At 42.3% G+C, this 26615-nt stretch overlaps 1 protein-coding gene across 4 annotated transcripts in view; it reads right to left on the bottom strand.

The window, feature by feature from the left end:
* GRID1 (glutamate ionotropic receptor delta type subunit 1) overlaps nt 1-21481 on the bottom strand; it is a 533775-nt gene extending 512294 nt beyond the window's left edge. For 3 of the 4 annotated variants that reach the window (XM_054832731.1, XM_054832729.1, XM_054832730.1), the window contains exons 1-2: nt 21091-21467; nt 18748-18903 (exon numbers count right to left, since the gene is read on the bottom strand). In XM_054832731.1, coding sequence (XP_054688706.1) covers nt 18748-18903; nt 21091-21169 — 235 coding nt within the window. In that variant the 5' untranslated portion in view covers nt 21170-21467. Of the gene's footprint in view, nt 1-18747; nt 18904-21090 lie in introns of all 4 variants that reach the window. The other variant, XM_054832728.1, reaches the window with a different exon arrangement.
* Between the last annotated feature and the right edge of the window lie 5134 nt (nt 21482-26615).

The raw sequence follows: 26615 nt of genomic DNA, 5'->3' as shown, positions 1-26615 counted from the left end.
GCAGGCTGTGCCTTGTCAGGCCCTGGACCCAGCAACCATTGCCTAGAAAGCCCACTAAAGCTTTTGGATAAAAGTCATGTATTTTCCATTTGTTTTTAAGTCTTCTAAAATACAATGAGGTTTTGTTGTCAGGTATCCAGCTACGCTGAAAGAATAAACAGTTCCCTGGAGATCATTTTAGTTAGGGGGTTCTCCCAAATATTTTCAAGATAGGAAACAAAGAGAACTGCAGAAGTTAAAAAAAGGCAGCAGTTCTCTCTACGGGCTGCCACTGCCCAACCCTTATTAGCTACTTAGTTTTCAGACCAAAAATATTCTCTTACCACAAGAAGAATCTGCACTGCCAGCAAGAGTTTCCTTGGGTTTTATTTGGGAGAGTGGGTAGAGGTAACAGAAAACATTACTGTCACCAAAAATTATACATTCTGAGGCAGGATTTTTTTTTTTTTAATAAGTTTGTAACAGAAAAACTGCATTCTATTCAACTTTCAGAAAAACTAAGATGAAATAAAGGATTTTTCCAACTGCTGTTTCAAATCTCATGGAATGATCTTTAAAAAAAAACAAAAAAAACCCAGGAGTTTAATTTTGTTTGCATTTTCTGTTTTACATTTTCTCAAAAAGATGATAAAGGGGCAAAGATGCCTACATGAGTTTTCAAAGCACCCTTCCCATATTTTGCTGCTGAAAGTGCTTAAAAACTAATGATGAATATCTAATCAGCTATGGAATACATTTGTGCTACCTGTAGCCATTTTGGGGTATTAAAAAATTATAGGTTCAGAACTCTTACCTTCTACATGTTTTGTACTATCCAGTAACAGCAGCTACAGCTCTGCCTTATCTCTTGCCATATCTGTTTCTAGTTTCACTTTCTGAAGCCACAGTAAATCAGTAAATGTAGTGTGGAGTTTTGAAGTAGATCCTTTCTCTTGTTACAATGTAAGGATATTCCTAAGAAGGGATACCAAGCTCCATTTGCATGGCTGGCACTAATGACCCCTGTAAGGAATTGTCGAATTTAATTTTTCCATCGTCCCTACCTGGCTAGCTCTTGCTTACTTCTGTGTAATAGTTGGCTATGAGCTTAGAAAAACATCTGATACTGACTGTAAATTTGCAAACAGACTCTCCTTGAAAGAGCTAGATGATCTCAAACCCAAAACAAGACTTGGAGAGCTGTGAATGCCACAGATCTGACCCTTTAGAGTCTCTTTTTAGGAATTATTTGCCAATCACTAGTAAAACAGGCAATGAATTGCTAAAGCTATGTTTTCTATAACTTTTACAGTTGGACTTAATACCTACTTCAGTTACCGTAACAAGTGTTGCAACAGATGCTTTTGGGTTTAATGAAGACAGTCAAGCAGATTTATTCCCTATTTCTTCTAGAGGCGACTGAATAATTTTCAACAAATAACTTCCTCCAGTATAGTCTTTATTCTTGTGCCCATACTGAATAGCATATATCAGACTGCAGTTCTTTCTCTTAGAAATGAATCACTTCAAGTCTTTGTAGATCAGCCAAGTCTGCTGCAACTCACGACTTAGCTGGAAGCAGTCGCTCCAGTGACACAGTCTTGTTCATCTTTCCCTAGCCAGCTGAGCATGCCATCACCTGTGAGAGATCTCCTGTGTATGAGCTAAAGGGATATAACTTTGAGAACACTCAGCATTGCTTCAATTCTGCTCATGGTGCAGCTCCATCTTTGCAATTATTTTCCCATCAACAGTACCTTTCGGAAATATGGACTCAGTTCCCACCCGGGTAAAGTAGACAATGTATCATATGGACGGTTAAGCAGAGACAGTTCATATCTTCTGAGCAGTTTAAGCAGAATTGAATTTTGATGCCACAAAGGTAAGAAAGAGGTTGTTTCTGGCCAGGTCCAGGCTGCTTCTCCCATAGGAAAGAAATATGAAGGGACAAGCCACAGGTGAAGTCCCAGTGGTGCACTCAGGTGAGCAGAGCCTATTATTCCTCATGTCAGGTGAGAGAGAATGGAAAATATGAGAAGGGGTGCTCCTTCCCTGCCCCCACCAACAGCTGCCTTTCCCACTTCCCAGCCCTTCTCATGGGGCAGCAGCAACTGTTGGCAAGCCCCTCAGAGCAGCCAAATTCATCACTAGAATTAAAGCTGATGCTACGCTTGCAGTCACTTGTCCCAGAGCTGCCTGCTTTGCATGTGCCTTGAGCCATCTTGCCTTTAAGCCCATGCATGTGACAAGTTCCTCCCACGTGCAGGATGGAGTACCATATTTCAGATATACCTGCAAAAGATTTCATGACTGCAATAAGCATAAGCACTACACCAATTCAATTGTTTTGTTGTATAAGATGGCCACTCATTGAGGCTGAAGAGCCAAGCTAACTCGGAAAGAAAGAAGAAAAGAAATGCATCCCAAAGCAGATTCTCACATGTATGCCAAGCTCTGCTACACATGGCAGGGTAAAGGAGATAAAGCTTCCATCCTGTACCTATAGGTGTCCCTACGACTGGATCTGGTTTATTTTCACAGTACTTACACTGTATTGGTCACAGGTCAGGTCTAAATGCATGTGAGCCTGGAAAGCTTGTCTATGCACAAGGTCTCAGCCTGCTTGTAAAAAATAACTGTCATATTTGCACTACTTAAAATCAGAGTTGGTGTGGGATTATGTGTGGTCTAGAACCTCAGCTATAATGCATCTGAGGATCAAGCCAGGCAAAAGTTCACATGGTTATTGATGGTTATAAGGTTACGCTTTCAGATCTCTGAACAGAAAGCAAGCAGGTTATGGTCCTCGTACTAAGCTTCTACGAATTGAACAAGGCTACAGAAGCATTTAATAAATTTTAAAAATTAGAGCAGTAAAACATTACCACATACAGTGATTTCTTGGAGAGATTTATTCAAATTTCTGAAAAAGAAAAGTTAAGTTCCTCAAAATCTTCACAGAAATAATCCTTTCTATTTTTTATTTAAAGTAAATGGCCTGAGTTTTTACAAAATCATCAAATAGCCACTGTGTGCTATTAATGGCAACAGACAGGCAACTTCCAAAGTTCACATGCAATATACAAAAGGAAGAACTTCCAAGGAATTTGCTGCAATCAGTTCAAATGAGGCAGATGGGTAGGAATATGCAACTCCTATGATTCAGAGAGTTAGTGCCAATATAGACTATGATATCAGACGTACTCAGTGACATTGTTGTACAAGAGAGGTCCCATTGTAACGCGCTGCATTAACAGCAGCAAAACCCTTGAGAATTTTCCAGGCCTTGTCAGCCCAGACTGCTTTGATGAATGGTATAAACAGAAGATGAAATAATCACTCACTAGTTTACAAGCACTGAAGTACAGCTATTAAAGATTTCTAGTCTGCATTATGACAGTGGCACAGTCATGCTTGGCAAACAGGCCGATATCTGAGCTTATGGTTGTCAAATATCCCAAATTCCCATGTTTATTTTATATCTCTGAGGCTTATACCTCCAAAGACCTAGGGTTCTCCTCCTTCACATTGTATTTTCCTACAGAAAACAACTGAGGCTAGCAAATTGAAGGGGGTTGTTCATCTGCTTGTCTGCACTTAGATAACGGCTTGTTGTTCAAGAACATCAGGCAATTTTTCTAGTCTTTGTAGTTGGTTAATAAGACAAACCTTCAGTACTCAAAATAAAGATTTAACAGACCATTTTAAGGAAATTAAACAGCACGAGGTTAATGACGAACATACTTATGCTCCGCATCTGGGGGACAAAGTTGGGAGGATTGTCTGGGTCACTGACTCCAATTCTCTGCAATCACAGGAAAAATACAATCAAGAGGTCAAGAACACATCAGTCCTGTGAACACCAAGGATTGTTTCCTAAAGCTTATACCACTATTTTCAACCTGTGGTTCACAGACCAATCTAGGCAATTTAAAAAAAAAAAAAAAAATCAAGTCTGTTGTCAGTAGATTTAAATTATCACGCCTCTCAGAAAATTTTCCAGAGGTATAGAAATTGAAAAAACTTGAAAAGAATTGGCCTACGGCCATCCCAAAGTCTACAGTAAGAGGCCAAAGGCCAGAACTACGATGAGACTTGAGAGCAGAGGAAATTCAGGACGTCATGCTGGCCCCAACAATATCAAGAAATGTGTTATGTCAAATAGTTCAGACAATCCTAAGAAATAGATCACAACCCACACAGCATAGGGAGTAAAAATTAAATAAGTAGCAGGTCCCTACTTATTTCACCAGGGAGACAAATTCCTCCACAAGTCCAAATCTAGTTTAACCCATTTCTGGTTTAAGCAAATGCAGTTTAGCAATAACAGAATTAATCAATAGGTGTACCAATCTAATATATCAAACATCCCATCGCTTCCTTTAGCCAGTCTGGTACTTTGGGTGATCAAAGGATGAGAGCAAAGAGAAGGGAGGGAACATAATAAGGGATGAAACAAAAGACTACCATGCACCTAAAGCTACGTTACAAGAGGTAGATCCCTTCTTTGGCCCTACAGACAGGTCAGAAGGACATATGAGGTAGGTGATAACACTACATGAGCACTGGGAAGAGGAAGTCCAATCCCAGGGATACCTACAGAGGTCACGAAAATAAAGGGTTTTTTCCTCCTTATCCTGCTGTAAAGAGCAGAGCAGGGCAAGCACATGAGAAACTGCATTGGTAGCCCCATTTCTCTTCAGCTAGCAATTCTCATTCACCAGCAACCAGAGTTAGAGTCAAACTTCCACAATTTAAAACTTAATCTAGCACCAGCATCCAGAAAATCGATTGACCTTTTTCTGTATCAAGATAACTAATACTCTCAACAAGTTTACTTCCTATATTAATATTTTTCTATAGAAAAAGAGATAAAATAAGTTTCTTATAAAATCTCAAAGAGAGAATAAAACTATGAGGAGAATTGAATAATTTTTTTAAGCCAATATAACCATCTTGAGACAACCTTCAATAAACTTTAGAACATTTCAAGCAATTTTATCAGCATTTAGGAAGGAAAAAGAACACCTTGAAGCCAGCCCTGTCAGCAAATATTTCCCATCTTCAGCTTAAATCTCAATATTGTTCCACATGAATGCATTGCAGGCACATTTTTTTAAAGCACTATAAACACTCTATTACATTGATGGCCACGCTTTTCCCATGCGAGCCATTATTTGCAAATATGGATACCCTGGGAAAAAAGGGAGCTGGTAATCATTTGGAAAGAACACGAACACACTTCATACTAACAACCTCTTATTAAGAAACTCAAAGGACATTTTTTAAGTTAGATTTATGACACCAAGACCAAAGTACATCTACATTTGTCTGTCTCTATGGTTTCATGAAGATGATGATTTCGTCATATCTGTTAGAAAACTTTCTGGCCAAAAGCTAAAATAATTTGACAAATTATTTTTTTTAAACATCAATACAGCATCACTAGAAATATTAAAAAATTAAGAGAGTTGCAAAGTTCACATATAAATAGATCTTTTTCAGAAGGTATTTCCTTTTTCCCCATGCATGCCTATTTTAGCTTTAAACCAGCTTCCTCAGCCGGTTCACATTTTATCAACTGTATCATAAGTTTTTCTATCAATTCTCAAGCTATTTATTAACATTGTAATAACAAAATCTTGAAGATCGCACTTTAAAAAAATGCTCAGCTTCAAAGTGCATTTTCCAAAGGCCCTTGGACCTAAGACTATTTCCCAGTTAATCTAAGAATCAGAAAATCTATTTGCAAGTCATACTTTCAAAGTAACCCTGAAGAGATAAAGACATATTTTTAAAAGACAGAACTCTCTAAATCCATATATTTATTTGTATTTCTTAAGTCCAATACACCTCACCAACAAAGTAGTTGGGAACAGATTTAAACCGTAAATTGACACAAGCCCTCATTTTGCCTTAAGGCACTTTCCAGGGGCACTGGAACCAACAGAGCCTTCTCAGCTGTCACCATGCTGTTCTACATTCAAAGAAACTCCTCCTGTTTCTTCTTCAACCTCAGAGAGAATGATCTTATTCACCAAATTGTCCCAGGAAGTGAACTGAGCAATACAGGCTCACACCTTTTTCTGTCTTGATCATCTTGTGACTGAGTTTAACTCAGAAATTTAACTAGGTAAAATGTTGTGTGTACATATGATACACATTTTTCTCTAGGGCCTTGTACAGTAGTTCTCTGGTCTCATGCGCTGCCCTTTACAGTGTACAAATTTTACAGTTAACTTACACTGCATGCACAGGTTTTGTACAGAGGTAAACTACACCCTTGGGCAACTAGCAGTGCTATTTCTCAAGAAAAAACAAACAAACAAAAAACCCCACAACTTTATAAGTCTGTCACAAGTCACAGACTGTAAGCTTTTCTCCCTCCAAGACCAAAAGAACATCAATATTTTAAAACACGTTTTCTCTTTTTTACAAATATGTGAGAGATCTAAAATAATCTGTTTCCTGATAATTACCCACATAACAGATTAATCATTTATTTTTCTGAGAAAATAAATTTCAGAGTCAAAACATCACACACATCCTGCTTCAAGCCTTCCTCTTACAGCTTCCTTTAGGAGATGTGCCACTTCCACTGACTCAACACAGCCATTCATAACTTCTCAGGCAAGAGACAAGACTCCAGTTTACAAACAATCTCCCTACAGTCCAGCAACAATAAAAGACCAGTTAGCAAGATGAGCAAAATCCAGTTTAGAGTCCCACTGCCACCATGAGAGCAGGACATGAACTCCCATCTTTGGTCAACTTTATTTCTTGCATACCCATGAGGTGCTTGTCTACATGTTGAGCCACGTAACGGACAATGTCTCTTTGAAGATAATTAGCACAAGAAAGAAAATAAAAAGGCATTAAAATTATGACAATACATAATCATGGACATTTTATGAAGTACTTTTTGATCAAATTGCCATTTTAGTCTGAATGTGCTTAACTGCCAGCATTGCCAGAATGCCCTATAGCAAATATAACTAACCACTGTTGTAATTTCTTTTTTACATTCTTGATACTTTGCCATTCTTTAGAGTTACTATGATGCTCTAACACAGCACCTCTGGCTTCTTGTCCATGCATTGTTCTCCATTTCTTTACGATGTCAGAGATACACAGCTTTAAAGGTTAAAATCAAAAATAAAATTAAAAAGAGAGGAAGATTACCCATCATATCAGTGAAAGCAAGATGAGAGACTTAATTCTGTAATAGAAACTCCAGGCTCATTGCAGCAGGCAACACAGAGGAAGCTGCGTGAAACTTAAAGCTTTCCCCTGGCAGTCACTGAAAGGCGGTAAGTCTCCCAGAGACACACATTTCATTTTCATAATGCAGTTCCACTTCTTTTAATGTAAATGGAAAAGACAAAACCTAGTTTTCTCCTGTAGATATAGTAACCATTCACAAATGTTAGAATATACTCTGAAAAGCATCTGTGTACTGCTGCCAACAGATGTTGTCATCATGATGATTAAAATGCAATGGAAATAGAATAATCCAGCAAATCACAAAAAGCATGTTCATAAAATCTATTGCATTGTGTAGTGGCAGGGAAGAAGGAAGCATGGGGGGAGCACCATGCTACTAAACAAGAGAAGGCAGGTTAAAAAGACATCAGAATTTGGAGAAATAGTTTACTTTTACAAACCTCACTCAGAAGTAGAATGATGAATCTGCTGTCCGTATATAAAATGGGGCATGGCTGGAAGTGAGGAGGTGGGTCTGAAAAGGACAACCACAGGCAGCAAAGTATGTGTCTCACCAGCTAGATGCCTTTGAGAAACTGGAGTTTTGGTGAAGACCCCAGGGATAAAGATACCAGCTGCAACTATACAGTCTGTGACTTGGCAATAAGACACTAAGAATAAACCAAATGGATAACAGAAGGAAGCCCTTCCTGAGATAAATATTAGATTACTGGGGGGGGGGGGGGGGGGGGGGAATCTAATGAAAGACCACAAAATGCCTTTTGAGAACTAGGACTGCAGATTTGATTAAAAAAAAATAAAAAAAAAATCAAACATCACTAGTCATTGCATTGCCCAGATGATTCTGAGCTTTAGCTGACATCATGTTTTATTTTTAAGCAACAGTGCAAAAGCACAGAGGACATACTAGGGTTACAAAAATGTAAACTGCCCTCAACACATGACAAGGCATTAAGCCTTTAGAAACCCATTTGTGAACCAATCTTGCCATACCAGTACCACTGCCATGGGCAGAGAAGGGAGGGAAAGATGACTCCAGCCACCTGCTTTAAGAAGACTTGACAACAGCACTTCTGCTTGCCTGTGCTGCTGACTTTGTGAGTACCCATGCAGAGGTCAGGCAAGACCCCACTGGCTGCCAAAGCATTGTAACATATTTAATGGGTGCACTAACGTGTGGGTGAGGATACCACTTGTCTAGAAGCCTGATACAAGACCTTCCTCCCAAGTGTTCCCTAACAGTTAGCACACACAGTCCATCAGCTCCCTTACAATTCATTGAGGTTTTTTTAAAGGAGGGGGTGGGGGGTGGGGGGAAGCTAAGTAGTGCTGAAATGTGAAATTACTTTTCATGTGGACTATACAACACTTTAATCCAGATATAGGCACTCTCATTTCAGGCTTCCCTGACAAATACCTTTCTACAAGCAGATCAGTCAACCTCAACTTCTGCTAGACCACATCTTTCCCCGTCTTGTCCTGTGACCACACTTTGGAAATGCCTTTTCTTCTCTCAAGAAGGGAAACGCCTGCCATGGGCTGATTATTTGCAGACTGATTACTTGCTAACACTGTGGCACCCCTGCCCTTCTCCAGTCTTTTTAAAAATCCAGACCCATATTGTGCAAACATCTCGCTCAGACCAGAGGAAGCACAAGCTTTTTCTATTTCTGTTTGGGTCACTAAGTCCTACCTATATCAAAAACACTGTTACTTCCACAGTAACTGAAGTACTTCAGGACAAAAGCAAGCTGAAAGAAAAAAAAATAAAGTTTCAGTGAAAATAAAGTAGATAATTGGGTTGTTCCCTTTTATTTTTGTGCACTCAACATTCTAGCCCTCTGTGTTTTGACCCCTGCAGACATCACATATTAAGTTCCTTTTCTCTGAGCCTCTCAGATAACTGTTTCCATTCCAAAAATGTCTTCAAGTCGGATAAAAAATGGACAAAACATTGGTCCTTTAGATTAAAATGCAGCTATATTCCACACAAGACAATGCTCAATTTATACCAGAGTTTTCCTTGGAGTTCTAAAGCATTTTTTAAATAAACATAAAATTAAGTCAAGGGTTTGCAAACACACAGAAAAGACACTGAGAGGCTCTGTCTCCCGTAAACCAACTCCTCCTTCCACCATCCCAAGCTTTACTTTTATCCAAGAGCAGAGAGGTTAAGAAAACAAAGGGCTATGGAAATGCTGCTCTAGATCATTATACAGTTTTCCCACCTAAAGTATTACCAAGCAGCTAATAATTGGTATTTCCTAAATATCAAGTAATGGTATAAAGTAGTCATTTACCTGCTGACAAAGGCAATTCTCATTAACTTTACAAACATTTGCTTATATGGAAAATCCTTTTATTTACTTTCTAAATAAGAACAAAGCAGATTGTCAATGAGATTTTGAGATATTGAAAGTATTCCATCAGCAATGCTACTAGTTAAAATCTCAAAGACTAGATAAGGAAGTTAAAAAGCAGAGGATTAAATGACTGGACTGAGAAACAGGATACATAATGAGAGCTTGGACCCACTGGGAGTTTTTTGGTTTGAGCTTGTATTTTTTTTAAGAGAGAAAGTTATTTCTTAGATATTATTCTGTTGAATATAGGGGGGGAAATTGTTTTCTTACTGTCCTTTTACTCTCTCTATGAAAGGTTGCTAAGGGAATGGTTCTCAGTAAGGTCAAACAGTAGAAACCCTGCTGTGTGTTTTAATGCAGCCAAACACCACTTGAAATTAATGCCTCTTGGTTCTATTTACCTTTAAGCACTGGCTGTTAGTGCTTTCCAGTATTAATTCTTACTGCATATCTGAATACATAATATAATAGGCAAAAGGAAAAAAAATGGACAGGCATCAAGATGCCACAACAGGGTCAAAGGAATGGAACTTCACAAAAGCGGGGCTAGTATAGACAGCCTCATTCTGATAAGATGAATCTTTTAGGCTATAAAAAGCACTCCAAGCCCACAAACCTGAACACAGTTTCAAGTACAGCAATCAGGTCTCCAAATTATAATTAAATGCAAGCTATTAGGAAAAACATAAAAGAAACCCTTTCAACATATTTCTCATTTCAGATATTTATTGCCTTAAAGTTATGTAAATGAAAGAAATCCCAGCATATTAGCATATCATTATTATCTGCCTTTGAAATGATTACAGATCTACATATGATATAAAATGAGGTTCTCAAAATGTTGCATGCTATTTAACGGTCTCACTTCAATTTTCTCATGGACAAGAATCCTAATAACCAAAGAGTTACAGTAAGGATCAGCATTAGCTGCCCCCTTTCCTCAGTGGAGAGTGAAATGGAAAGGATTCTCAGGATGGCACCTAGGTTTCAACTTCAGAGCTGACACATTTTTCTGTAAGGTAGTCTGCATAACTTGTATTACTTGATCTGAAACTTGGCCTCTTTCAACAGGTTTCCAAATGGAAAGGACCACACAGCATTTCTGTATGTAAGAAAGATCACTGCAAGTTCTGTCACACAAAAAGAATCTGTCAAAATGCAAAACTGAACATTGAAGCCATTTTTCAAAATCATCAACTCGAATATCTCTAAATTATGGAAAAATTTCTTGCCAGAGAAGCAATAGCTGTGTGGACCATTTCCATTCTAGCAGGGCATTTTCACATAAACAAAGACATCTGCTAAAAAAAAAAAAAAAAAAAAAAAAAGTTTCATTTCATATAATTATAAAATTCACACAGCAGTATGATTCCAACAATGCATTCTAAGTAATTTTTTTCTGAGGGGCAAATTGAAAAAACACCTCTAAACATGAGATGACAGAGACAAATAAAGGCACAGCAGGAAATCGCCTCAGAGTGAATTTATTATGAATAAAAGTATGAAAAACATTTTGATTTTTGCCCAAAAAATGAATAAGAGTTTGACTGTGGCTCCTCTGAAATGGCAAAAAGTTAAATCCAAAGTAATTATATCAGCCACTGTCTTAGTGTGCTGTAGTCTTATAGTCAGGCACTATTATAGTTGTATAACTGACATATGTTTTGTTTTCCTTCCAGTAAATAACTATGGTAAGACATGAACAGTTTTAATAAACATGACAATATCCCCTCTGTTCAAGAGAACATGTAGTTTTAACTCCTTTTGCTGTATGGCTCAACCACAGCATGATAAATCACATCAAAATATTAAATTCATCTCATTCTGCAAGTATGAAGATGTAATTTAAAATGTAATACTTAGATAGTCAATCCTCTAATCATCTGTAGCTGGAAGATTCTGAACGCAGAAAGGCTCAAGGCATATTCCCTGCTGGACACATTGCAGTAAGCCTAGCAATTAAATCACTTGTACAGGGTATATGAGCATGCATGTATATGTATATATACAGATTGTATTTCACAATTTACGGTCATTTTCTTTAGCCATTATTTTAACTAGATCAGGCTAAGGCAGTTTTGTATACTCATTTTGCATTTACAGATCCTCCTCCACAGTAATGACTGAGAAAAGCTGCCACAGACAAACAAAGCACTCAGAAAATTATTTTCTTCAAGAAAAAAAAAATAAATAAAAAGAGAAATAGAAAGAAAATCTTTAACCTTGAAACACGTTAGCTAATATTTTTATGAACACTGCTTATTTCTGATCCTTTGGGATAATTTCTAGCATGCTAGTTAATGATGTAGCATATTTTCTGTAATGAAATCCTAGAATAAGAAACTCAACTGCAGCTCCTTAATAAATGAGTGGGATCGGCAGCAGGATCAGTGGGGAAGACCATTAGGTACTGAAAAAGAATTGTAGCCTAACCTGCAGCTGCTTTAGCGTATGAGACGCTTAAAATAGATGGGTGGCCCACACCCATCATGAAAATAGAGATATTACAAGTCTGCATATTTGAAGAGAGAGAAGAAATGAGCTTAACCTGTTATGCAGATGGAGGGAGTGAAAAAAAATCTTTCAAAGTAAAAACCTTTGAACTGCAAAGCATGAAAACAACAAGGGATTCACTATTGTCCCACAGCAAGCAGGGGCTGAGAAACCTCCTGTGGCGGGCTGAGACACCTCCTGTGGCAGGCTGAGCATGCCACGTCCCCATCACCAGCCTCCACTGAGCTGGGGTAGGACTCTGTGTTCCACTCTGTGCTCCAAACAGGTCTCATCCATGCTGTCAGTGTTTACACACACACACACACACACACACACACAAAAACCAACAACTTTCTATGCCAGGATGCTAAGCTGTGAACCCACAGCAGCACCTGCTTCTTCCCCTGACTCCTCACTGCCTGCTGCACCCTGATGCCTGGCACTGTCTGGAGCTCGCTCCCCGGGCTGCTCAACTCCAGCCTGCAATTATGGGAGCCTTGGCAAAAGTGGGGAATATGGCTGGGGTGGAACTAACCCCAGTACATCCTGGAAAAAAAAACCTCAAGCCATAGCCATACCAGGGATGTGTTTCAGATGAATTGCTTCCCAAAAGTACAAAATATTTTGCACTTGTAGTTAAACTGTGACCAGAACCCAAATAGCTGTGTCTACAAAGTAACAAATTGCAAGTGGAATGAAGCAACAAAACAAACCTTTATTTGGATGTTTGCCCACAGTCTGTAACCTGCCTTCATCCTCAGGACCAGACAGGCTCCTTTATGGGCTACTGACTGCTTTCCATCCTGCTGAAGACATCTGCAGGTCCCTGCTTTCAGTGTAACAAAAATGCAAGAATGGGAAGAGATGGACATTTTAATTTGTTGCTTTCTTCAGCTCTGCACAACACTGGTTTATAGTACACTGAGCCACACAACTGTAGAGCATAAAAACACAAGCACAATGAGATGACAGTGTCACAGATGTCTTCACTGTGGCAGTCCTTAACAAGTCTTGGTCTGGTCTCAGAGGACACAAGGAGGTAAAACTGTTAAGCACGTTCACCCCACTGAGCAACAGCTTTTAACTGCAGCAGACTAGTAGAAAAAACATGTAGTTGCACAGCAAGACCTCTCTGACCATGGGAGGGAACCCCCCATGGGAGGGAACCCCTGCCTACACTCTTTCTGGTTGTTTTTTAAAACATGTTGAAAGCTCAGATTAAAACTAGAAATAAAATGTATGTAACAATATGTTCTTTCTAGAGAGCTCAGAGTTCACCTGTCAAAAATTTCCAAACCAGACCGCGTATCCTTATGAAAACAGTGTGAAATCTGTGTTCAAGTAAGCCGTGAAAGAAGAGCAGGTAGAGGTAAAATTATATGACAATGAAAGACTCAAGAGAAACTATTGGAGAGAAATCAATTGACTCTTCATTGATATAAACAAATCCTTGCAATTCTGACAGATGAGAATTTTATTTTTTTTAATGTTTTATGTTAAAAATCTAGGTACAGCCTGTGATTTCTAGCTAGGCACCAAATTCCCCAATCCAATGCAGTCAAATCAAGCATTTTTTTTTTTTAAATAATAATCTATATATTCAACATTTTATGAATTTTCATCTTTTGTTTGTTATGCTTCCCTTTCCTTTCTCTCTATCTTCCATTCTGATATTAAAACATCCTAACTCTAAAAACAACAACCTTCACTTCTGGGGCGTGTGAAACTATAGCTCAATGAAACAAAATATCTTACTCTGCATTTACATGAACACATATTTGATGTAGCTTTATATGGTGCTGGATCTGGGCTTACCCAATGGCAGGGGGAGGGTTATCACCGTGACCCACAGGTATCTTTTCCTACTTGTTATTAGGTCTTCCTCTTCTATATTTAATAATCACCCAAGTTTAAATTCTCCCAAAAGAGAAAACAGTCCTTTATCTGAAGCCTGAAATCTATATTTTGCCAAAACCAGGACACAGCTTCTGGCCCACCTGTGATTTTCTAGTCAGGGACACTTGCACTACCTTGAAACAGAGTTTCAGGTTTGCAAAAAGAGCTGTGTGTAAATATTCCAAGACACATGCATACACACAAGCATACAGTCACTCTGCTCCCCCATGGTTCCCTACTGCTGGGCAATGCGCATATGACAAGTATAGCTCTGCTTGGGATTTTGGCCAGGCAAATAAATGCAAGAACAGCAATGGAGCTGCTGAGTTCCATTCTCCAGGTCTGTATTTCATCTCAGTTATCTACACATTGATCAGCTTATACCTTCTCAACAAATAAAACTGTTAGAAAGCAACTGTGGTAGTAACTTGAAATATACGTGCTGAGCCAAGATAGTTCAAGAACTATGCCAAGTATGTGCCATTACCAAGTCCTACAGACTATGACAAGAGGTTGAGATTCATTCAATGGTATACAACACAGACATCCAAAAAATCAGCAGCTCTGAGTTGCCCTGAAACCACAGCAGCATACATGGGACTGACAATAAACCCTTTTATGGAACACCATTCTTGCTCTCAAATCACATTCTGATTTTCCAAATTTGTTCTGGTTTCCAGAGCTGACGGCATTTTAACATCAACAAGCACACACACAAGGCTGCTCAAATTAGAAACAATTCATTTGAAATTGCTATGCAGAGAGAACAGCAAGTTTCGGCTCCAGGAAAGCTCCATAAATGTGCAAGCATCATCGACTGAGAAACAGGGTTTTAAAGTTTCACAGTTTCTAGGTGACTATCTCCTTTGGATCCCTTCTCCAAAAAGCACTACAAAAGTTAAGTATTAGCTTTCCTCTGCCACAGTTTTGATCTATGGCTAACTATTCCCCCTCCAAAAGCAACATTTTCAAAACTTACTTGTTAGTTTTGTCTGGCTTTTAGTTTAAACATCCCATCATGTTTGGAAGCCCAGCTGGAAACTTGTTTGCTACCCATGTGTCATACACAAAGTCCCTTTTCAACACCAATGGCAGGCACAAAAATCCCAATTTGAACTGAAAGCTGTAAAGTGCTTCTCATACCTTTGAGCTTTTTTGAATCCTTGAATCACAAAAGGTTGCCACAGTACTAGCTTAAATACACACCACACACGAACAAGCGCTTATTATCTCGCATCTCAATCACTTAACGGAAACTGAGCACATAGCTCTTTTGGAAGCAAGGATATAATTTAACGTCATGTTTGTGATTCGAGCTCATTTCCTTAAAGTCATATGAAGAGAACAATGATTCCTCATGTATATTTTCTCCCATGACAGTTAGTGAAAAACCAATTTTTCCCTCAAGTAATTGCCACATACATAAAAGCAATATTCTACAAAATGTTACAACTGCTTGCAAGTGCTAACAGATAACAAAATCCTATTTTATGTGTACACCAGGGTCTGTTTATTCTTTACTGTTACATTCCTTGCCATTGGAATTCCTGCCACCCACTTGCCACACTTTGTTATAGAACTTAAGTTTGATGGGGCCAAAACAATCTCTTTATTTATCAGCACAACAGGATCTTGTTTCTGCAATGTATATTAAAATGAAAGATAAAGATGGAACACAATTTACACTTTTAGTTTGTTACTATTCTCTAGCACCCCATACAACTGTTAACATGAGTGTCCACCAAGTCTTTGAAGAAAAAGGATCTCTGAATTTTATTTCTCAATTTCAGTCACCAGAAACTAGCACAATAATGCCCTTCTCTCTCTAAAGCAAAGTCCCTAAAGCTTTTTTTTTTTTTCAAAATCTTACAATGTTTCTCAGCACCTTCCAGCATTGAAACCTACTGCATTTATGAAAGGCAAGGTATCTTCTGTTGGGCCTTTAGTTCTGCTAATCCACTGCTCCTACTGAGAAAACCCTATGTTTACTACTCTTTCGTGCTTCCTACCCATGCAGAAGTTCTCCAACTGCAGAATAAATGCCAGGTCAAATACACGTTAAAAACTATCTCCATCAGTAATTAAAGTCTTGTTACTGTGTAATAGACCTTGTTACATGGAAGGATGACTTTCCATAATTTTACCAGCATGGTATCATTGAAATGAAGGTCCTTGCTTGCAGCACTCTTAAAAAAGGACTTAAGGAATAATTTACAAAGTCATCTCACAAGACTGTGCAAAAAGCGCTTCAAATAAAAACAATATTTGTGATTGGTTTGATTGTGTGAACTATTCTGGCAGTAGTATGACAATGGTCTATTTTTAATCCAGATTGGTTTTTACTATAAAAAGTTCCATTGCTATGAAACTAATGCTTGCAACATTGATTTCCATGGCGCTGCTTAGAAAGATGCTGCAGAAGAATAATGTGGATGTCAGGGCATTTTATGTAGCAGCAGCAAGATTCTGCAAGCAGTCTGGGCAGCAGATTTGCTCCAGGTTATTTTGACTACTATACACAATATTCTACCAAAATGAGCAGGACATCCGTACAGTGAGATACAATGAGATTTTGAACAGTCAGAATGACACCAGGTAACACTGGGCAGAGAGACACTGCTCAGTAAGAATAGCCCGGCAACTTGTACGTCCCGTGGATCATTCTGTCAGCATGTTGTATAGCAGTTTCAAAAGTAGGAAATTAATTCTTACATAAAAAAAGACCTGACCTGAACCAACAAAACAAGCCAGGAAATTGAGCAAAGTCTGCTACTCTTCTCTTAGCTCTCCCACCATGGCAAGGTTTTACTCGCAGATAGAATCATTTCATAGTCCTCCCAAAAGAAGACACGTTGATATGCCTTAATGAAGTAGTGACAGAAAACAATTTTTCTTTGGAATTGTGAACATTCATGGACCATTTCCTTAATTCTCCAGTGTAGAATCAGTTCATCAAAGACCAATTCTAATTGCAATGGACACATGAGCCCTGAAAGAGCATATTGGAAGGGATAAACATCTTTATTTACATTTACATTCAGGTAGCACAAAGATTATGCATGGAAAGATTAAAAACCTGACCAGAGTCTTTTCTGTGGCTTCAGTGTGGATTTTCAACAGAGAAATTTTATTTTGTTAGTAGTCTTCATAAATGCAATGCTAATCTTCAAGGCTAGCAAATAAACCAGCTAAAAAAAAATAAATTCCTACTAGATCAAGAAGAATCCTCCAGTTGGTCATGCTTTTCTGCTTTCAACAAAACTGAGCAAAAGGACTCTGTCCACAAGACTGTCAGTTCAGATCCCAGGGCATTCAGAATAGTTTCATAAAGTTTTACTTCTGAGAAGAGACACTGTTGAAAGCAATTGTTCAGCCAGCCAACTACTGTCACTTCCATGAATATGAATAAGCTCCAATATAGGACACTGAGCTTTTGCAAATGTAAGAAGATCCAATTGTTCGGAGGTAATCTTTGCCAATAAATCAACCCACCATTATTTAGAGATTTGTGGAGTTTTGTTTTAAAGTCCCTTTCTTCCCATTTTCACAAAGATTTTTTTCATACTGCCTTGCTAAGCTTTCAGAGCAGCAGGAGGAATCCTATTGTTAATGGGATCAGGCCCTTGAAAATGTATATGTTGCTGTTCCTCCTGAATGTGCATGATATTAACTAGCACCTACTTCAAGGAAAAAAGATAGCAGAAGAAATTGTTCAGAGTTCATGAAAATTAACATTTGGTGTAATTTTGTAGCCATAATTTGCATGTACACAACTTAGACATAAATACATATGGATTAATGCAAATTTTCATACAGGGAAAGATTCACTCTGTGTTCTGTAAAACTAAGGGTAAGGCTGGTGATGAATCATTTTTTTTAAATATTCTAGTCTGGGTATATAAATAGCTCTCTGTTTCTAGAATAATTACTACTGAAAAACACAGCTTCTGAAATAACCTAGGCCATAATTAACCTTGGCTTCATTAAATCAGAAATAATATCTTTTTAAAGTCTTATTTGTAAAGGCAAGCTGATTAATTTAAACGTTTCCCTTTGCAAAAATCTAATTGAAATGATTTACCCACGTAGCTACTTGTCAGATCTTGTAAACTCTGGGAAGGTTTTCAGCCGGCGACTTCAACTGCCTTACCCTCTCCCTGGTCACCCGGAAGGGAGCTCCACTCTCACAGAGGGCTGCGCTGTCGCCGCCGGCCGCCCCAGCTCTGCTTCCCCTTGGGGGGCGCGGGGTCAGATGCGCAGGGAGAGGTGCCGGCTTGTGCCCCGCCACCTCCCGCAAGCGTCGAGTGCTCCCTCTCGGCCCCTCGGCCGCCACACGAACCACCCCCCCCCCCTCCGACCGGGACGCCACATCTGTCCTGCCCCGCCGCGTCCACGCGTAGGTCCTGCGGTGGAGACGGGGGCGGCGGTGGGGCCTGGCCTTCCCCCCGCAGCGGTGGAGAGAGGGGGTGCTTGCGGATCCAGGAGCGACCTGGAGCCCCCACCCCCGGCGCCCAGCCTAGGCTGCCCTGCGCTGGGCACAGATGGGCACGGCTGAGCTGGACACGGCGCCGCAGCCGCCGCACCGCGCCGTCCCTCCCCTTTCCTTGTAAGACAGCGCCAACCCCCGACCGAAGAAAAGTTTCCAGTCGAGCGCCAGGACAGGTCCGGGCTGCCACCGACGCTGAAATCTCCTCCCCGCCAACGGGCAGGGCAGGGGGCGGTCCGCTCTCAGCCCCGTCCCGTCCCGGCGCCCAGCCCGCCCGCGCCGTGGGTGCCGCCCCGGGGCGCTCACCTTCCTGCACCGCATGGAAGGGGTTGTTGGCCTCTATGAGCTTGATGGAGTAAGTGATTTTCTCGCTCTGGAGGATGTCGTCATTGAGGTTCAGATCCGACACCGCCTGCTTGAACACCTCGTCGTCCTTGGCAGCATTGCCTTCGAAAATGGCACCTGCGGGGAGGAAGGCGGCAAAGGGTGAGGAGGGCTCGGCCCTGCTTCTCACCGGCTCGGCCCGCCCGCTCGCACTCCCAGAACCCCCCTCCCCCCTGGGCCGTGTAAAGCTCGACCCGGCTCGCAAGTTGCCAGATGGTGCAGCTCCAGGGACACCGGACGCCTGTAGGGCCAGGTACCACGCGTGGGCGGCCGCTGCTGGCTGCGCGGCCTCGTCCTGGGCACGGAGAAGCGCATCCCTCCTCCCGACCACTTCTGCTCCACTGGCATTTAGGGAGCCCTGAGCCGGAGCCCTGCTGGGGTGAGGGACTCGCTCCACCAGCCTCGGGAACGGGAGCAGGCTTGGGAATTTGACCAACTTTTTGCTCACTGCTTCGCCGCTCCCTGGGCCGCTGCCTTTCGGGCAGCGATTTTATTGAGGCTTACATACACATACGGACGTGAAGCCGGGATTTGTGCCCAGTAACCTGGAAGCTTTAATTTCACTGTCCTGTTTATGCAGTTAACGTGAAAACATCTGGCGATGTGTGTTACATAAGATCCCCTCTCTCTACGGAGCGTGTGTGTGCCCGCACCAGGCTTACAGCCCTGCTCTACGCAGCAGTGGGAGATCTTCGGTGCTGGCAACAAAACAAGCAAAAAAACGTTATCCCCCAGCCTGGAAAAGTCCTGCTGATTCACACTGTGCGTGCCTGTGGCTGGAGCCTCCATGCACCGCCCGTGTGAAATCACAGCTCCGCACACAGCATCTCTCCTCTCCTGCCCGCCGGACCGCTATTTCTGCGAGGAGTTAGTTAGCAAACACCACTCGGGCTGAAGTTCGTGCGGGGAGAAGCCGAGGTGACACCGTCCACCCGCAAGACAAGAGGGGGCCAAAGGAGAGAGCCGCGGGGGCTGTTTCGCTCCCCCTCCCACCCCGGCCTGGGCACTTCCCCAAGGCGGCCCTACCGCATCCCTGCCTCCCCGCGGAGCTGGCCCCGGTACCACTGGGGTTTGCCCAGCCCTGGGGAGCGTCCCTGGGCCAGAGTCACCCGCTGCGGTCAGGGCTGACCCCGTCTCCTTAATGGCTCCGCAATGCTGTCTGCCTTGGCTGCGCCCCCAGGCTCCGGAGGCGAGCGGCGCCGACCGGAGCCTCCTCCGCCGGCCCCGGAGCCGCTGCCGCACGGGGTTGCCGCCTCTACCTGGAAACTTGCTACGGGGCTGGTCCCCTCTCCCCTTCCCCGCCCCGGGTCGACACGTCTCCGCGGAGCCCCCCCTCGCCAGGATCGCTCCCGCCCTGGCCCCCTCCTTTTCTTTGATCTCCCATCCTCCCCAAAAGGCTGGTGGGAATTACGGCTTTTCATTTCCCGGCCGTACTCCCGTCTCCTCCTCTGTCATCCTCCACAAGTGATTGTCTCCCCCCTCTCCGCCCCTAAACATCCTCATTTTCGTTCCTGCTGGTACCTTTCAACACCAGCCAAAAGGTGACTGCAGAGCCTCGCTTTTGCTTGCCAGGCTTCCCGCGGACACCACCATGCCTTGCTCCCAGAAGCCATAAAAGTTCACATCAGTCTTTCCTTTGCCTCTTATTCATCCCTCTCTTCCTCCCACTGCTGATCCAGCCTTCTTGCTGCCCAGGGGTTTTAATGAGATCTTATTCAAACCACAACAGTTGCGCGCAGACACACACACAGAGCCACTGCAAATCTCGCCTTTCTAACCCTTTCCCAGCCAAGTTCCCCCTCCCCTCCCCGCATTCCGGCTCGGCTGACACCTGCTACGACAGGGGATGGAAACCGGGGGGTTATCTCCCCGAAAGTTTCGCCTACGAGCACGTTCGAATTATGCCTCTCTTCTGCTCGGGTGTTGGGGGCGGTTGTTTGTTTTCGGTGGCGAAAAGGCGGGGGGTGGGAGGGAGAAAGCCTTTCCACGCAAACAGGTCCAAGCACCGGCTCCCCAGCCACATGGGAGACCGCAGCGGCGGCCCCGGCGGGTCCCCCGCCCCGCTCCCGGCCCGGCCGGGCACGCAGCCGGCATTTCGCCCCTAACTTTACAATCACGGGGGATTCTGCTGCCTTTCCCCCCTCCCTCCTCCTGTCTCTCCGCGGAGTTGAGTTCAATCGCTGCCTGTGACATGACCGCGGTTAAACGAGACGCTTCATTTATTTATCTACCGCGTCCTTCTCCAGCCCCCCCCCCCCCTCTTACCAATGTGGATGATGGAGTCCGCCCGCACCGAAACGCACTGAAATATCCAGGGGAAAAGCCAGAGCATCAACACTTCCATTTCCAGCCTCTCGCACAGCACATCAGCCCGGGTTTGGTGGAGAGACAGACAGGGGAAAAGAAGAAAAAAGGCGCAAGGGCAGGTGGAGCAAGGCAGCGGGCGCGGGGGGGGAGAGATGTCCAGACACCCTCCCTTAGAAAAAAATCCCAAATTCCCCCAGCACCCCAAGAATTTTCCAAGATGGAGCAAAACTGGCGACGGGGAAAGGAAAAGAAAAGCCGGGGCTAAAATAGCACGGAGGTAGATCCCGGGTTGGCAGGCAGCGCGGCGGAGCCTCCAGCGCTCGGTGTGTGCCGGGGCGCCGGCAGACCGCGAACTGCGGAGCGGCCCCCCCGCCGCCGCCGCCCGCCCCCCGCGCCACGTGACTGCGGAGCCTCGGCGCTCGGTGCCGCCGGGGCACGGCGCGGCGGCAGCAACGACGGGGCGCGGGCAGTGGGGCACCCGGGCGGGCGGCACGGAGGGGAGTTTGCAGCTCCGCGAGGAAGTGGGATGGCTATGCAAGAACAGGGAAATTAATTGCAATCAAAGATATAGAGATATATCCAGAATTTTATATATATATATATGTATAATGTCTATCTCCCAGAGGGAGAAAGGGGAGGGGAGGCGATGCTCCAAGCGCAGGGAGCAGAGGAGTGGGCGAGGCGATGCGGCCCCACAGCTCCTCGGTTGCCGAGCGCAAGCTCTTCCGCGGGGCTGCAGCCCCTGCCCGGCCCGGGGCGAGGCTTTACGCGGCGCGGCGGGACGCCCCCGGAGGTAAGGGCGCGGGGCTGCGCCCGCTGCCGCTCGCCCAACTTCGGCAACTGGGGGCGACGCGGAGGCACCGCGCCGAGGTTGGGGGGGGGGAAGGGGAATGCCCCTTCCTCCTTCCATACGCTCGGGCCCGGGACATGATCTGCGTTTGACTAGCGAAATGGAAATGAGAGATTTTTACCCCCGCGCTGGGGGCGGGGAGGGGGAAGAAAAGTGGTACAGCAAAACCGTTTCTTGTTTTGTTTTGTCCTAGCTTTCAATGAAATCTAATTCATAAATTGGACATGCTCAGGCTCAGAAGACTAATTCATCCGCTAAAACAAACGCATCAGTGATTGCAGGCACCCAAACGTGACAAGCGTCTCAATATGCCAAGGATCCAGAGAAAACAAATTCATTCAGGAGCCCGAAACGTAATTAAAACTACTGCCAAGAAAATGAGTTGAGAGCAGGATGTTACCAAGATTATTAAGTTGCTGTGGAGCTGAGGCGCGGACCACTATAGCGATACATACAGATAATGTCAGCATTTGGGTAACGGGAGACAGAGCGATTCCTGGAGGTCGCCGTCTTGCAAGCGCAAGTCTAGTAACAGAGCGCTGGGGCCGGATCCTGCTCCCTGGGAGGTAACGCCAGAACTCAGAGACTCGGCGGGGGAAGGATCAGGCCACCGCCCGCTTAACCCGGAGTCTGTCCACAGAGGGCTGCAGAGGGGCGTCTCCGGGGCAAATGCCCGAAGGGTCCGTTTCCCCCGTCATTACACTAGCACTGCCATGTAAATTCAGTGTTCTTATAGCCATCACCTGTACATGCGCTGCTAAATTCTCCAGCCACTTAGCATTGTTTGCTTGCATGAGAGATTGCTGCAATGTATTTATTTAATGTAGAAAACATTTTTTTCATGCAGAGCACAGTACAGCAAAAAACGCTTAATGCTAAGGAGTAGCAAATATAAATAAGCTTTACAGTGGCTGGGGAGGCAGAAGGGGGAGGGAACACAGTATAGATGAAGCAGAGTGAAAGGGAAGGAAGCCGAAATGGAAATGATATGAACAAGAATCCCTGTTGATCCACATGCATCAACAGCCTCCTATTCAGTGATAGTTACAAGCACAGCTTTTGAATAGGGAAAAGCAGGGGCTAAATAAAATGAGGTATACTTTTTAAAAACTAAATCACTTGGTAAATACTCTTACTTACAGTCCTTGTCTTAAATATGCAATCTCACACTGATCAATGCAGAATGATATATACTATACACTGTATTTCATGTAATAAAAACACTTAATCCAGATAATTGGCTTCTGGGACAAAGATCAATAGAAATGTTCCTTATTTGACTACGTTAGCAAGTCAAAATTAATTCTAATTTACATTTGCTTCAAATCAATATGCACTTAGTGACTTACATAGGCTCTTTAAAAAGTTAAGTACCTATATTGAAAACAGTCATATATATGTCAGTAACAAGTACATGTGTAGGAATTACAGAGGGGGAAAGTGTTACCACAGAACCAATGTCTGACTTCCATAGAGGAAAGGAGGTTAAATTTATTTGTGTTTGAAAAATGTTTTGGTATCCTAGCCTGAAATCTGTAGAAATATGCAGCTATTAACCCTGTGATTTATGCGGGCATCCAAACACCAGCCAGTTACACTCCAAGCACTTGGAAGCAGGCTTGCCTCTTACTTAAGTTTGTACAGTGAGGTTTTGACCTCAACTTGGATGCCTCCAGCTGCTATTTCAATAATAGTAAAATAGTAATATAAAATATTAAAAATCTAAACCCAGTGAATTGGACAAGTTACAAAATTTCCTCTGAAATCCATGCGCAAACACTCTGCATGCAGAAAAGAATCTAGTCCCAGCCGGGGGGGGGGAAGACAGGAGCCCAGAATACCATAAAACAGACCAACCAAAACAGGCCCCAAAAAAGGGCAGAAAGCTATTTGTCACAGCCAGAGGACAACAACAAACAAGGAAAATGCCTAGAAGAAATATCAAATGCCATAAAACCTGATTTGAAACATGCAAAGTACAATCAGACCTAAATGGATCCACCACACCAAAGAGAACTGCAGCTCCAGTAGCATCTCTGCAAGATGGAGAGGAGAGTTGCAGCATCAAAACTTCTTGGTGTCTGATTTTAAACTTGATTTAAGTCAGGCTGCATTACCTTTTCTTTCCCATTATCTGCATTATCTTTTCTTTCTCTCCCCCTTCCACTTTTTTTTTTTTAAACTTTGTCTTGGATTACGTTTTTCATAACACTTACTTCTTCCCCTATTATTTCCCTCCTTTCAAAAAAAGCTATCAATGTTGCATTTCTAAGCCCAGTATAAATGAGAGAGCTCATTTCAATTCTGCCATTCATTGTTTGCAATCAGAAGAGCGCTGACATTTTGCGGAGGGTGTACGTTGTTTAGATGCAGCAGTCGGCACTAAAAGGCGAATCCATTTGCCAACATTTTACATATTAAGAATGTTATAAGTCACCATGATATTCCATCATCATCATGTAGGGGACAACTCATTACATATTATTACATAAGGTACCACTGGATTTACAGTACCCATGGAAGAATGACATCTCATTAGAAATATGCAACATAAATAACCAACTCAAGTGACAGTCACTATTCAAAGTTGAACTCCGTGGCAACAGATGTAATTCTATGCACATCTCTAATAGCTCTATTACCTTTGCAAACCACTGTGGTGATTTTAAGCTAACCTATCATGAGCTATTGCTGAGCTATTGCTTATTTCTGTTGTCAGAACAAACACACTATGAAACCTGTACCAAAGGGGTTTTGCTACCACAAGAGAAAAGCTTGAGTAAGGCTCTGAAAACTACATTGCAATTAAAAACACAGAATATCCTAGAAAGGTGAACTAAAAGGCTTGTGCAGTGCCACACTCAGAGCCTTGTGCCTATTCCTCTGTCCCTCTGTATTGCCACAACGAGAATGAGGCACACTCTGAAAGACATCACCAGAACTATAGCTGCAGGATATGCCTGGATCTGGAAAGACTCTCGTTTACTGAGCATTTACAAAGCTGCTTCACAAGCAGGAGCTCTGCAAGACCAGAACATTGAGACTTTTATCATATCATAGCCTATACTCAGAATAAATGCAGTACCTTTAGGATTCAGCATTCCTTCTGTCTTCTCCTAACTTCTACCTGTTTACTATAGCTAAGCTGGGGCTTTCCTACATAAACATTGGGACAATGTTAAGAGCTTAAAACAGTGTGAGAAGCATTAGAAGGAAATTATGGCTTTTGTCTGGGAAGGGGAAGAAGAGAAAAAAAGACTCACAGTCTGGGTAGTCTAGATAGGAGAAATAATCTTCTCCACAGCTAGCCCTAGAGTTTTCTCAAGAACCTTTATCTCTAGTAGGAGGAGGGGAGGGGGGGTTGATTCTCTAGTCCCCCTGACAGCACAGATCTATAATGGCCCATGCATTTACACCTAGCTAAGGTAAAAGACCCTAAAATATGTTTGTGTATATATACATGTACGTATAGCAATGATTATTATTCCCTCTGAAAGTGAATGGAATTCCTTCTCTGTATCAGTTATACAGGTATAAAGATGCAGCAAATATCTCCAATTGTTAGCTGCTCAGTCTATGGAGTTGGAAGAATAAAAACAAAAAAACATAATAAAAAATAATCAAAATTATATACGTGGTAATACTCCCCCTCCTTCCCCAAGAGCCAAGACATCTACAGTTAACAAAAACACAAAAAAGTCAAATTTCATTGCATTTTACAATAAGAAATTTCACAGCTCTGCTTCTCTTTGGAAATAGTAATGCAAAAACTAAAACCTACTATATAATCCTAACTTTGAGGATGTTTGTATTTTAAAAAAAAATCATTTAATTGTCATTCTCCTGCCGTGACAGCCTGAGGTTTCATTTGCTTTATTGAAGCCTCTTTTAGCTTATTGAAAACTTTTCTCTCTTCATGGTTGATAGCATAGTATGATAATCTTCTAGCAGTAATGGACTAGAGTCTCTCTGCAAGAAGAGGCTGTTGAATTATAGAGTTCTTTACGGGACAGTTGACATTCTTGATTAATTTGTTGTGTACCTACTAACAATCTGAAACTTTGCTACAGTCAACACTTTATTTGGATTGACATGCCTTTTAAGATGCCATAAAGAAGGCAAAGCACTATTATTTCCAGATTTTTACCTGATTTAATTCAGCAGAGTACATACAACCTAGATTTGATTTAATTCATACTTATGTTTGCTTAATTCCATCAGTTCAATATCTGTTGCATCTTGATAAGATTCATATTTACTTCCCTACTTCTCTCTTCCAACTGGCCTTTTCATGCCTTATTTTTCTTTAACATGCATTTTCTTTACAACAGAAGAGGGCCTACATAGGCTTTTCCAGTCTCCCACATTTTTGTAGTTGCATAAATGCACTCTTAATGTAGTCCGAGGCAAGCTGTATCTGTGTTGGTAAATGTAATCTCTATCTTGGCATTTGTATTTAATAAACACTTTGATTCAGAAGAAACTCAAAAAGGAATCTGTTTATTCACAACATTTTAATACCACCAATATGTATTTTGTGGAGAGCTCTAACACACAGGTGGCCAAAGAATCCTCTGTCATTACCATTCAGGATGTGAGCGTAACTCATAGTTACAGGAAAAACCCTTTCTCC

The sequence above is a fragment of the Grus americana genome, chromosome 7 (assembly GCF_028858705.1).
Source record: "Grus americana isolate bGruAme1 chromosome 7, bGruAme1.mat, whole genome shotgun sequence".
Lineage (NCBI taxonomy): Eukaryota > Metazoa > Chordata > Aves > Gruiformes > Gruidae > Grus > Grus americana.
Note: the sequence above shows the minus strand (reverse complement) of the source record. Positions and strands in the feature narration are given on the sequence as shown.